The following is a 14,165-nucleotide window of genomic DNA, read 5'->3' on the forward strand; positions in this document are numbered from 1 at the left end:
ATTTGGGTCTTAAAGTCCTGTAGTATTTTTTTTATGAAGTTGGGTTCACCAGAGTTTGGTGAATATATGTTCCTGATTGTAATATCTTCTTGATTGATTGTTCCTTTGATCAAAATGAAATAGCCATCTGTCTTTTCTGGTTAGTTTCAGTTTAAAGTCTGGTGGGGCCAGATCCAGAAGCAGTGCTCCTGGGGCCCAAGGAAGGCACTAAGTTCGTCTGGGTGAAAAAGATCAGGAAGCAGTATTGGTTCCCCAGGTGTCTGGGGCCCCAAGACTAGGAATGGTGCAGGGCCCAAGCTAGGAGTAGAGAACAGCGGGGGAGATGGAAGGGTGATCGCAGCTGGGGGAGTCAAGGCGCGGAGGGCTGCACCATAGACTTACCCCAAGAGAAGGCCTGAGGGCAGGAGAGCAGGCCAGGAGAGTTAGCAGGTGGTGCAGGTCCAGGGAAGCAGGGAGAGGTGAGGGCGGGGCCAGGTCCCGAAGCAGTGCTCCTGGAGCCCAAGGAAGGCACCAAGCTGGCCTGGGCGAAAAGGATCAGGAAGCAGCACGGGTTCCCCAGGTGTCTGGGGACCCAAGATCAGGAATGACGCAGGGCCCAAATCAGGAGCAGAGAACAGTGGGGGAGATGGAAGGGCGTATGAGGCCGGGGGAGTCAAGGCGTGGAGGGCTCTGCGATAGACCCACCCCAAGAGACCTGAGGATAGGAGAGCAGCTTGGACTATTCTTACAGGAAGCCACTTCCGGCCACCACTCCTAATTCAGTGTTTTAAAGTATGCTTCTCCTTTGGTTTCATGATAGTGCCTTGTACATCTGAAAGATAATTAAGTGCATCTCACATGTTGCAGGAACTAAAGAAATAGAAGTATTTTGAAAACTGCCAAATGTTGCATCAGAGAAATATGTGGTTTTTTTTCTTTTTTTTTCTTCCAGTAGAGATCATGGAAATGCTCAGCAATTTTATGTGTCAGAAATTTACCTAATATGATCAGACCCTGATGCCAAATGGATTTTACACCAAGATCTCAGTTTTTGACTTATAGGCAGAGAGAAGGCAGTGAGACAAGAAAACAGGCCCACAGTAGAACTTGGCTACCTTTCATTTTTCCCATCTGTCATCTAGATTAGTAGCTACTGGATATGTGAAGAACTGAGTAAGAAAATATATATGAAAGATTATATGTAAGAAAAGCACATCTCAGGTATGAGGCTGAAAGAACCATGCCTTCATGCCTTCATTTTGGTCCTTTTGGTTTTTTCTGAGTGGAGTCAAATTTTGACTAATTTTTTAAATCAAGATGATGAATAGTGAAAAAGAAGGAATACTGGATTCTTTTTCGAATGTTTATTTGTAAAATTATAGTAGAATCCATTCATTGAATACCTAGTGAGTGTCCAGTAAGTGCTGAGCATGTGAAGTTTGGTGTGGATCTTAAGACTTTTGTGTTAGAGATAATGCTTTTCTTTTTCTCAACCTTTGCTAATTTTTTTATGTCAAAAGCATACTAATCTTATTTTAAAGGGAAGTTATTGCATATGAAGAGGACAAGAGCAATCTTGGCTCCTTACAGGACTCAAAAAAAGATTATTCTGGATGTTGTGCAACACCAGGAGCTGATGTCAATGCTGCCTGCTGCTCGCTCTATAGCAGTCTGTTATTATGGAAACTCAGCTTTCTTCATTTTACCTGCACAGCTCCCTCCACCTTTCCTTCAAAGTTTGACTTTTTCCTCTTCTTTCATTAATCCTTTGGTCCTTCAGCCTTTTTAGTTCATTTACTTATCTGATGTGCCACACTGCTGCCTGTGAGCTCCTGAATGCAAGCACTAGAGAGCTTTGATTTTTCTTTCTCTCTGCAATATGTAGTAGATCTATTTTACCTATGTGAATGCAATTGTCCATGATCATGACTGAAAAGTGACTGATGAGGATTCCTGAGTCCATGGCTGTTGCTGAGAAAATGGTGACCATGGCAGTAACAGCAACAGGAAGGAGAAGAACATGGAGGAAGCCTGGCTATGGCACTATTTAGTTTGGTGAACACAGGCAAGACCTTGAAATTCTTCAGGCTTGAGTTTAAGCATTTAGAAAATGAAAGTCCTGCTTTGATATGGCCCAAAAGGTTCCCTCTAGACCAGTGGGAGTGGTACTACTGGGAAGGAGAATTAATTTGGAGACAAATATTCATAACTTCATTTTGCATTTGTCTAAGCACACTGATCTTTGGCATGCTTTCCTTTTTACCTTTGTTCGACTTTCTCATTTTCACTTTCTTCTGAGTAACATTGTGAATCCAAAAAGGAGATAGAATTGATTCTTCTCCAAGGTCGCATCTTCGAGAACATACAAAGCCTTGAAGTCATGGATTACTGTAGGCTTCTGTGCAACGTTTCTCCAGCATCGCTTGCTACCCTGGCATCATTATATACTCCCCCCAGTATATTTCACAGTATCGTGACATCTTCACAAATGTCAGCTTCAAAGTCTAGAGAGAAACCTTATTTTCCCCTCTTGCCACATCTCCTCATAATCAGAAACTTCTGTCAACTTTCTCTTTCTGAAGAATATACTTCTACCTTTCTTTTGCCCTTCACTTGGTTCTTCTTTAGTTAAACAGCTTCCCTCTTTGCCTTTGTACAGGGTTGGAGTGTTAACAGTTCTAGCACTGAAAAGATAGTGTGGCCATATCTTTCCTTTCTTTTGCTTTCTTGAGTCACCTAGGCAAGCAGTGTTGGCCTTTCTTGCTCCTGTCTCTACTATAGTAAGTAGATTAGGAAGAAATTGACCCAAGTAGGTTTTTGTTTTAGCTTCTCTATCAGTGGCTGCACAAATAAATCAGTACTTCACCCCTGTTATTTAGGGGACTTTAATTTAGTGAGAGAGGTGGCAAGAGGTATCTGTCATAGCCTCAGACATCAGACCATCTAAACTATCATTGCATTTTATTGTTTCCATTGAGTGTACGTTGATTACAGTTTATTTCCTTGTTTCACTCCTTCCTATCTGAATTGGAAACTACAGTAAATAAGTGACACCAGAGCTCTTTGAACATCATATCACAGTCATTAATGATTTCCTATCTGCTTCCTTTGCAGTCAGTAGGAAAGTGCAGTTATCAAAGAGGAAGGCTGTCCTGGCATTATAGGAAGTCATTTACATAGCTCAGTTGCTATCAGCTAGCAATTGATCTATAATTTGTGTTTCCTGGAAACTCAAGCTAACTGTGTATCATGATAATCCCACCATTTTAGCTAAAATGCTGACTTTGGTACTTTTTTCAGCCAAATGAATACTTTGACTTTTCAGTATGAAATTTATCATAATGAGTTCCCCTCAAACAGGGCTGTAGTCTATTTAACAATTGAGGTGAGTTTTTAAAATAGCATTTCTTTATGTGGTGGGGGTGGGTATGCATGTGTGAAGGTCAGTAGACAACTTGTGGGAGTCAGTTCTCTCTTTTCCACCATGGTATTGAACTCGGGTGGTCAGGCTTGATAGCAAGTACCTGCACCTACTAAGTAGTCGCTCTGGTCCTTTTTTGTTTGTTTTATTTTTGTTTTGTTGTTGTTTGGGGACTTTGATTGTGTGCTTTAATTGCATTCTCGTCCTATCTGCTGTTTGAGAATGTAACTTTTAAATGCACAAGTCCTAAATTCTGACGTAATACTGAAAGATATTGATACTTTTTCTATAGTGACAAAAACACAGTCAAAATAGTTAAACCATTTGGGCGTATAGTTGCAATACTAGTTGACTTGTCAGAGAGAAATTTTAAATTTTAATTATTTCCAGGACCTTTCTTGTGAGATAGAACTGAGGAGCATTGCTTTATTCCAGGAGAATGTGTACTAGACACTGTGCAAAGTACAACAGAAATAGCAGCTAAAATGCCTGAACCCCACTCTGGAAGCACTCATAGTCCGTTGAGCAAAATATTACAATATACCAGCTTCAGAAACCACGTACTACATTCTCTTAGGCACTGGTGGGAGACAAAATGAAAATGACTGATTCATCCCAGGGAATCTTGGAAAATTTCACTGATTTTTGGCCTCTTCACATTAGTGAGCTGAACAACATTAAGTTACTTGGTAGAGGGTAGAGACTGAGCATCATAATTTCGCTGTTAGTTACAAGGGGAATTTAACAATGGTCCACATTGGGAAGTATGTATTACGTCGCTAAGTCCTTTATTGGCATTGGGCTTTCTTTACTGTGTAAGAAGAGCATTTTAACAGCTCTTTCTTTATCTTTCTGAGTCTAAAAAGAATATGTACAACCATTGGAATAAATGTAGTATATTCTAGGCAACCATAATTTGGGCTGAGGCCTTTTCATGTTTGATGTTACATTCATTTATTCTTTTTTACTCCTTCAGTTGTTCTGTGTTATGATTATATCTCCTATTTGTTGTTGCATTGGTCAGCAAGTGTTTAGTGGTAAAAAACACAAATCCATCCAAACTGGTTCAGATAACATGGGGTAGGGAGTATGGCAATGATATTTTGCATTTTGAAAGATCCACACAATGTATTTGTGTTTGGTGGGGATAGTGGGAATTGCTTTGACCAAGAGATTTTCTCAGTTTCCTTCCTGCTTTAATTTCCTCCCTATTAGAACAGCCTTCTATTTCCTGATCTTTCTCCTCTTCCTTTATAATTTCAACTTGCCTTGGTTATACTTTGTGTCCAGCTCCAGGCGAGTTTTCTGATTCATCATTGCCTTACCACTGTCTCCAAAGAAGTCCAGCAAAACCCTCTGTTAATTAGCTGTTCTTGAGTTAAAAGGCCATAGCCAGTCCAGTCAGCTACAATTTTTTTTTTTTTTAAGGGGAAGGGGAGTCATGTGTATTTTAGGGTTTTTCCTTCCTAAGATGACTCGGGACATTGGGAAGAATTGGCAAATTTCCATGATATTCTGCTATGCTATGATAGAGAGGTTGTCTGAGCTGTATAGTCTAAAGATGGCTTATATTTTCTTAGCATGAATATTGCTTTCCAGTAGCTAGGTAACAGTGTAGCTCCTTAATTGCCTACATCCAATATCTATCTCAAAATAAATTCCATTTATTGCATTCCCAACATTTCACAGATTAAACAGAGTTGTGACCATTAACCCAGCATATGGCTCCTTCCCTAGTCTCTTTGCTGTTGCCTTTTGCAGGCTGAGGTGTATGAGAATAGCAGTGAACTTGAAGTCACTTGATTAAGTTCGTTCTGTTAAATCCTTCAGTGACAATAATAAATCCCAGTTTCTTAGAGCCTCTACTTCCTGATATACAAAACAGAGCTGGTTCATGCCTCACCAGCATCCCTGGGATTTAAGAAGGGTGTGTGATAAGTACATTTTGGATAACTTTGAGTATACTAAAGCAGTGTATTAATTTAACTATTAGCAAATTGTGTTAGAAATGGACACATTGATTTTTTTTTTTTGTTGTTCTTTTGGTCTGGCCATTAACATGAGATACTTAAGGAATAACTCTTCTGATACCTGCTCACCCAAGTCAAGCCCTGACTTTAGGCAAAACTCATAAACACCAAGTTTCTGGTTCTCCAGTTTTGACTCTCAGGCAGTCACTAACCACTTAGAGTTCCTTGAAGGAAGATATGATGGAACGTAGTGAGGCTGAACTCTGTATCATCATGGTTCCTGTCTATTGTAGAGTTTTTATTTTTGAGCCTGAACTATTTTAATGGTAATGTATTAAGAAGGCTGTTATCTGGGTACTTCTCTTAGCTATGACGAGAGAAGGAAAAAACATGGATCACAAATGTGATTTAACTGAGAGTGATATTTACTTGAATGTAGAGGAGGAATAAAGAAAAGACCAGCTTTGTCAGCATACCAGGACACCTTCCCTTTCAGTCACTTACTTGAGTATGCAGTTGATAACCCTATTCTAGGATGGAGAATTCAGGAAAGGAGATTAGAGGTGCTTTTAGCGCTTTTCTTTTATTATTTTTCTGTGCTGTGGTGAGAATAATGGGAAAACATTCTCATATATGTTCTGTCTTTAAGAAAGAAGGTCATACACACACATACATGTATACACATATAGATATACATATGTACACACGTCCACCTCAGATATGTTATTTGAAGAGACACAACATGATGAAGTGTAAACACCATGACCTTTGAAGTTAGATATCGATTCAAAAGTCAAAACTCACACCAACCACTTTCTAATGGAAAGAACCATGGGAATTTACTTAACCTGTGAACTTCATATTTTTCTACCTATACAGTGTAGGTAAGAAGGCTTAGTATACACGTACTCGTTCAGTAAATGGTGACTATAGTTTGAATTATATAGGCTTCCAGTAGTCCTGGCACTGAGACATTTCTTGACCAGGTAGCAGCAGCAGAATGGTAGCTGCAGAGGAGATTTAAGTTAGACAATAGGAAGACTTCTGTAAAACTATGGTCAGTCCAGGAGGGTGCTCACAACCCTGTGCTACATTGTGGCACTCATTGAATCACAGTCTGTGAACTCTGGGGAAAGAGAACTCTATCATATCAGGGCCTACCAGACAGAATGCATGAAAGGAAGTTTAGGTAAGGAATTAAAATTTAAAACTCTGTGATTTGTTTTAGGTGGTCCAGGGAATGTTTAACATGGATTCAAGCTTTGAGTATAGACTGCAGAACAGAGTTTAAAGAAGTCTTATTAATCCCCTGATGAATAAACAGGTACCCTGCAAAGTAGATTGTCTCCTTGATTTTGCTACTAGTCATGAAAGTCTCAGAAGGTAGGTGGGATTATTTAAGAAGCTAAATGATTTTTTGCCAGTCACCTGGTTGTTAAGGCTAAGATTCAACCCTGTTCTCTTAGAGTACATTTCCCATGTTTTCCTACTGTGTCTCCCTGCCATCAGATCTTAGAGCTCACTCAGTCTAGTAATCTTCAGTTCAGGTCCCCAGATCACAATACCATTCGTGGAAATATAAAGTATATGATATATTTTCAGTAATCCAATAATTTTAATGGGAAATCTTAACATTTGGCTGCAACAAGTTTATACCAGTAATAAAAATTTCTTTGTTTAGGGTAGAGTTAATATAAATATTCTCCTCTTATCATCTAATAAAATTAATTCTTAGAAGGAAACCATTTGTTACAAGACTTAATGCCCATTGCTCTTTTGGGGGGGGGGGGCAGTATGCTACATAAACTTGTGTTCTTTTAAAAAATAATCTAATACTACTTTCAAATTCTGAAGTCCATTGAGTAAATGAGGGCCCTAATTATGAAAAGATGATGAAATAAGGACTGCAGAGATGTCTCAGCAGTTAAGAATGCTTGCTGTTCTTCCAGAGAACCAGACTGGTTCACAGACCCATATTGGGCTTCTAACAGCCACCTATAGCTGCAGCTCCAGAGGATCCAACTCCCTGTTTTGGCCTTTGCAGGCACTCATGTGTACACACCACACCACACACACCACACAACACACACACACACACACACACACACACACACACACACACACACGTATACACATAAAGAAATAAAACCTCTTTTCAAAAATATTATTGAAAAAATTGAATCCAAAACTACGAAGTGGTAAGTCATCATTCAAGATGTCTTTTATCTAGTTTGTGTAGTTTCAAAATTTCTGATCAGCATTTACAATCCAAAAAGTTCATATTCAAGAACACATTTTCCAGCTTCTTTTGAAAAAGTTTTGGCAACACTGAATGAACATTTCTTCATGGTAGTAGCCAGTTGAAGCTAAGCTGTTGCTTTAAATGGGGTGTATGCTTTTCAGTACACCACAACCTTCCCCGGGTCATTTAGTTGTGGCACCTGCCAGGCCTCAAAAACATTGAGTCGATGTTACAGGAACTAGGCCAGCCTCCTCTTATCAAGTGACTGCAAGGGAAAGCCCATTTCCCTGACTGTGCTCACTCTTACCTTCTGTACTCACTGACCCTCTGGAGTTTTGTGCCTTGGTCCTTTTCTTAAGTGTTATTTTGGGTTTTTCATGTAAGCCTGTCTTTTTTATTCTGCCATGTCTTTTAAAACAGAAGTCACAGTCTCATGAATCAATTCAACAAATACTATTGACATTGTTTGGGGGGAGCCAAACAATGAGTACAAAGAGTACAGTTGTCTCTCCCACCCTAAGGAAGGTCATAGTCCAGCCTTTCTTCTTAAAACTTTTATTTTTATGAGTGTTTTGCCTACATATCTGTAAGTGTGCCACATGCATGCAGTGCCTATGGAGGGCAGAAGAGGGTGATGGATCCCCTGGAACTAGAGTTTCTGATGGTTGTTGGCTGGCATGTGAGTGTTGGGAACTGAATCTGGGTCCTCTGCAAGAGCAGAAAGTGCTCTTAACCACTGAACCATTTCTCTAGCCACAGTAATATCTAGATAGGTACCAAGTGCATATTCAGAACCTACTTACTACATTATAGTCACTAACAGCTTAGGGTTTGACATCACAAAGAATTAAGTTGAGAATGTTGATACATGCCTATATCATTGCATTCCTGAAGACTCAGATAGGAGAGTTGCAAATTTGAGGCCAGCTTTCGCTAGATAACAAAACTCTGAAAAATCAGAGACAGAGACAAGCAGATACCCCAACACTTGTTAAGTAGAAGACTGTTTATGTAAACTCTAAAGCTTCAGATCTCTTACTTTGTAAAATGGAGATATTTTTAGTGATTTTGGGATGAAATGAAGATGGAAGGACAATAAAGGACTAGGTTACATAAAATGGATATTCAATAACGGCATAGTATCTAGTTGCTATTATCACTAAGGGCTGCACAAGTAGTTGGTATTTAATTTAATTGGTGCTTATCAGTGAATAAGTGAATCAACAGAATGAATTGAATGGAAGGCATTAGATTTGTTCTCACATAAAACTTTGACAACTGTGTTTCCAGCAGGTCTTGTGGCTTTGAATGTACTGGTTTTAATGAGACCAGAGGACTCATGTTATGGCAATATCATTACCCAAAATTTTTTAAAACAGATACATCTTCTTTCCTTTATGGGAAAGTGTGGTTGAGAAGTGAGGAATAAATCTCTAATGCTTTGTAGGATAGACTTCTGCTCAGAATTTTGAGAATGTACTCAGGACTTCAAAATTGGCCTATAGGTTCAACTCCCTGATACAGCAGCTTGAGATTATTGCCCTGAAGAATCAAGGCAGTTGCTAAGGGGACTGAGATAAATTGAAACATTTGACCACTGTTCTTGGGTTCCTGTATTGTTTCCTCTTTTTATAGCCTTAAGGGACAAGCAGAATCGGCTAACTCCGTTTGCTGGTTTGAATGAGAATGTCCCCCATAGGCTCCAAGTATTTGGAAATTTTGTCCCCAGTTGGTGGCTCTGTTTTGGGAGGTCTTAGAAGTTATGGCCATGCTGGAGGAAGCATATCACTAGGGTAGGCTAAGAGAGTTCCTAAGCCTTCCTGAATCTCCAGTTAGCTCTGTGCTTCCTGTGCCTGCTTGAAGATGTGAGCCCTGCGTAGCTTTCTCCTGCCACCATGGCTCCCCACCATGACAGACTCTTAATTCCTCTGGAACAGAAAGCTCAAATAAATTCTTCCTTTTATAAGTTCCCTTGGTCACAGTGTTTTATCACAGAAGCATAACTGATATACTCCATGCTGTCACTGTTTTGTTTCATTGCACACTGATCACCTGGACCAGTTTACCATACAGATAATGAAACTAAAGCTCGGAGAAATAAAGGAAGATGCTCCAGTTCTCATACATACGAGTGGTTAGACCAGGAATCTGGCTTTTTCCCCAATTCCATATAGCCTCCCAAAGCCAACCTCATTGCCCATAGGCATGCACTGAGCTTATCAACCCTATCCTTCACCCCCTAAAGGAGACCAAGATTAGCAGAGTGGATATGCTAAGAATACACACTGTTAGAACTCTAAACACACCCCTCAATACCCAGATACAAGGTAAAAATATCATGTAGGATCTCTTCTCTGGTATAATTTCATTCTTGTGGGGAAAATTCGACAAAAAATCTAACAAGGCTGGACATAGTGATACATATCCAGATCCCAGGACTCGGGATATGGAAACATGAAGATTGAGATGGGGCCAGCCTGGACTGCATAGTGACACCCTATCTGAAAAAAAAAAAGTAAAACAGAACAAAAAACTAATAAGCCACTAAATGAACAAAATAATTTCAGAAAGCAGTGTTACATGGAAAATAAAACAAAGGAAATCATTCTAGAAAGGGACTTGGGAGAGAAAGTTACAGTAGATTAGGTGTGAAAAGTTCTCCAAGGAGCTAAGGAGTTATCCTTGGGCTCAAAGCTGACTGAACAGAGCAAGCCAAGCCAAAATGGGCATAGGAAGTAGAAGCAGCACTACTGAGAAAGACACAGAAGTTCATCCTGTATCAGACCACTTCATGTTTTAGACGTCTTTCTTTTTTGATGAAACATGTTTAACTGTGGATCATGTTTTTAATTTATAATCTAAATGTCAGTACAGTCATATATCATTCAGCAACAGGAAATGTGTCATTAAATGATTTAACCATGTATGAACATCATAGAATGTACTACACAAAAGCAACTATGACATCATTAAGTGATTAACATTAATGGGACCCATCTGTATATATTTGATTCATCATTGACCAGAATGTCACCATGCATATAAATCTGTGTTGCATCACTTGGCTTTATTATTTTCTTGAGTATTTTGGAAGGAGGACTAATAATCTTACTTTAAGAAGACTGCATCCATATCAAGTGGCTGACAACTGCCTGTAACTCCAGCTCCAGAGATATCTGATGCCTTTGGCCTCCATGGGCACCTGTAGTCATATGCATATATCCACAGACAGACACATACACATAACTAAGAATAAATCTTTTATTTTAAAAGCCTGTGATCTATATGAGTCCCACAGATAAGCTGGCTTATGAGCAAGAAATTACAAGAGTTTACATCTATTTTCTGGCAGAGAAGCACATACCTTAGGCTCAGCCTGAGTTGTTGCTCACTGCAGCAGGAATAGTCAGGACCTAGATAAGCTTGGCAACGGGAAACCTCCAGAGCCCCAGTCACCAATATGGAACTCAGATACCTTAAAAGGGAACTCCTAAATGATGTGAACATTTGTTTTGATGCCAAATCAAATTATTCCCAAGATACCTGTAGTAAGCACAAAATAAGAAAGAAGGAAAACAAACATTTTTAAATAGAAGAGAAGGAAGTAAAATTATTTTGTGTAGATAAGAATAGGCTAAATATATGGCATGAAGTAATTTGGGGAACAGAAATATGGGAGTGTTATGAACTCTAACCTGGATCAAGTAGAATAATTGTTAAAATGATTTTTTAAATTATTTTCTACACCTATGTTTTTTCCAACCTAGAGATAAGACTGTGGAAACTGCAGTATTTTTTTAAAGAATACCTTAAAATACATTGAAAATGAGAGCTGAAGGGATGAAGCAGTTGGTAAAGTGTTTGCCTTCAGGAGAACCTGAGGTTAATCCCCAGAACCCATGTGGAAATGCCAGATACAGTGGTAGCTTGTAATTTCAGTGCTGGAAAGGTAGAGACAAGCAGGTTCCTTCCTCCCACTCAGAGGCCAGATAGCCTAGCCTACCCTGCCGTACCCTGCCCTGCCCCACTTGACCACCTTCCTGCCAGTGCAAAATCTGTCTCAAAACAAATGGAAGATACCTGAAGAATAACACCTGAGATTGTCATCTGGCCTCCATACCTATGTGCAGCGTGTACACACACAAAACAAAAATTTTAAAATAAAAATGAAAAAAGTTATTTTATGCCTTTTCAGATAATTCTTTCATTGATTTTGTATTTCAGCAAATCCTTGATGGTTTATCCACTAGACATCAAGTTTTATACCAAATGCTAAGAAATGTGCATGTGCATGTATAATGTATGTATATGTTCATGTTCGTGTGAGTGTGCACCTGTGCATGCACATGCACCCCAGGTGTCTTCCTCTATCTGTCTCAACTTTAGTTTTTGAGACAGAGTCTTTCACTAAACTTAGAGTTCATCAATTTGTCTAGGATAACAGGCCAGTGAACTCTGGGAATCTTCCTATCTCCACCAGACCCCTTAGGGCTGGGATTACAGACAGTCTGGCTCATGTGGTTCAGGGAATCAGCAGTCAGGTTCTCATGCTTGCTGGGCAAGCCTTTTAGTAACTGAGCCCTCCCCTAGCCCACTAGGGAATTTTTTAAATGGCAAAAATAAGGATTCTTGGCTTTTGAGACATTTTAACAATCTACTGGGTTAAATAGAAAAATAAATAGGCAACTACAAGACAGTGTAACATGTTAATCAGAAGTGTTTATGGAGTGCTGTGAAAAGTCACTGGGGTAGGGAAAATGCCAGTCCAGTGGAAGATACTTCCTAGAGGAGACATTGATAAATCTTAGTCTTAAAGAACATTGTATAAATTAGCCAGTTGGGTCCAAGAGTTTGGAAATCTTGGCAAAGAAAAGATCTTAAGTATATGCCTTTTGATTCTCCTGAGTACTTATGCATTGTATCAGTTAGAATTATGCTCAGATTCAAGTAACAGAAAATCTGGTGGTGAGTAGTTTAACTAAAGGTTCATTTGTTTCACAGAATAAATATAGAGGAAAGTGACAACTGGAATTTCAGGGGATGAGGATATCAAGACCACCATGTATCTCTGAGATTCCTTTTTTTTCCCATTTTTGTACATTCTTTTGTTTGTGTTTGTGTGTGTGTGTGTGTGTGTGTGTGTGTGTGTACATGCACGCACATGTGATAAGGCAGATGTGTGGAGGTCATAAAACATGCAGTAGTCAGTTCTCTTCTTCCACCAAGTGGGTCCCAGGGATTAAACTCAGGTTGTCAACTTTGGCCTTGAGAACCTTTATTTGCTGAGCCATCTCACAAGCCTTGAGATTCTCTTGTCTTATGACTGAAAGGGGGCTGCAGCTTGAGGTATCACATCCATGTTCAAGCATGAAAAAGGGATCGGAAGAAGGGCCATATCTGTTAATCAGGAAAATAAACACTTTCCCAGGTGCACCATCACCAACCCAGAAGACTTATCTGTGATACAGATTCCAGCTGGATTATACAGCCACTGCTACCTGCAGCATAGGAGAGTTCTGCAAATATTCTTTAGTAGAATAGACAGGCATGAGTACTGAGCCAGCCAGTCTGTAATATCTGCCAAACAGTTTTCATTTACTGCTCATACTAAATTTTGTTTTCGAAAGGGCTGGTTTTATTAATTCCATTTTATAGAAATAGATTTGGAGAAAGAGATGAGGCCAAAATCACAGTGCCATATATTTATTTAGTGTTAACAAAATAGAACTTACTATTGATTTTAGTAATGGCTATTGTGCATTAGATGCTAAGCGTTTTACATATGTTCTATCATAGCCTCCTGCCATCCCGGGCAGGTCAGCTATCCTCATTTTAGAGATGTATCTGAGTGGCAGAGGTGTAGACAGGTATTGACATAACTTGTAGAGCCTCAGAAAACTAGGTGGAACAGAGACAGGATTCAAACCTCAGTTCTTCCCAGTCCAGCCTGATGCTCTTCTATCCTCTTCTGCCTTTTTACTATCAAACCTTTTTCTCTATGGATCCAGGAATGTGCCATCTTTTGACATTGTTCAGAGCCCTTGAAGCCACATCATGCCCCTGTTACTCCTTTTAATTTACATGACCCTCTCCTGTTTCTTCATTATTGTTTTTATGGACACAGAATCCAGCAACACATTATTTTAAATGTCCTGCCATTACAAATACATTTCCTTTCATTGTAATAGCACCAACTATAATGACATTTTGTTTCCATGCAGATGTCACTGGTGTTTTTGATGCTCCATTTTAATTTATGTTTGAAAATGAATACTTAAAGTACTGCCCAGGCTCCCATTACTCCAGAAGAAATGAGGGTGCCCTGTGTGTGTGCATATGTTCTTGCATTCATGCGCAGATAGAGTAGTTTGGTCAGAATGAATTGTATGCCCGAAATGAGCGTCCAGGCCTTTCTTGGAAGGGCATATTGAAGATAATTTGCTGTGCATGTTGGCAAATCTGTTCAAGCAGATTTCTTTTTGAATGAGTACTGGGCTACTTATTAGGCACAGACAATACTCAGACTTTGTTAGTTAGAAAGGGAACCTAGGTT

The 14,165-nt window shown here is 39.4% G+C and overlaps 1 protein-coding gene across 3 annotated transcripts in view; it reads left to right on the forward strand.

Moving 5' to 3' along the window:
• Trim44 (tripartite motif containing 44) overlaps window positions 1-14,165 on the forward strand; it is a 154,765-nt gene that overhangs the window by 74,063 nt on the left and 66,537 nt on the right. Inside the window, exon 5 of one of the 3 annotated variants that reach the window (XM_029555712.1) lies at window positions 6,599-6,694. The exons of the other annotated variants lie outside the window; for them this stretch is intronic. Within the exon in view, the coding sequence (XP_029411572.1) occupies window positions 6,599-6,683 (85 nt within the window). The 3' untranslated portion in view covers window positions 6,684-6,694. The remainder of the gene's footprint in view (window positions 1-6,598; window positions 6,695-14,165) is intronic. 3 annotated transcript variants of the gene reach the window in all.

This window comes from Nannospalax galili, unplaced genomic scaffold (genome assembly GCF_000622305.1).
Source record: "Nannospalax galili isolate Female #2095 unplaced genomic scaffold, S.galili_v1.0 scaffold126, whole genome shotgun sequence".
Lineage (NCBI taxonomy): Eukaryota > Metazoa > Chordata > Mammalia > Rodentia > Spalacidae > Nannospalax > Nannospalax galili.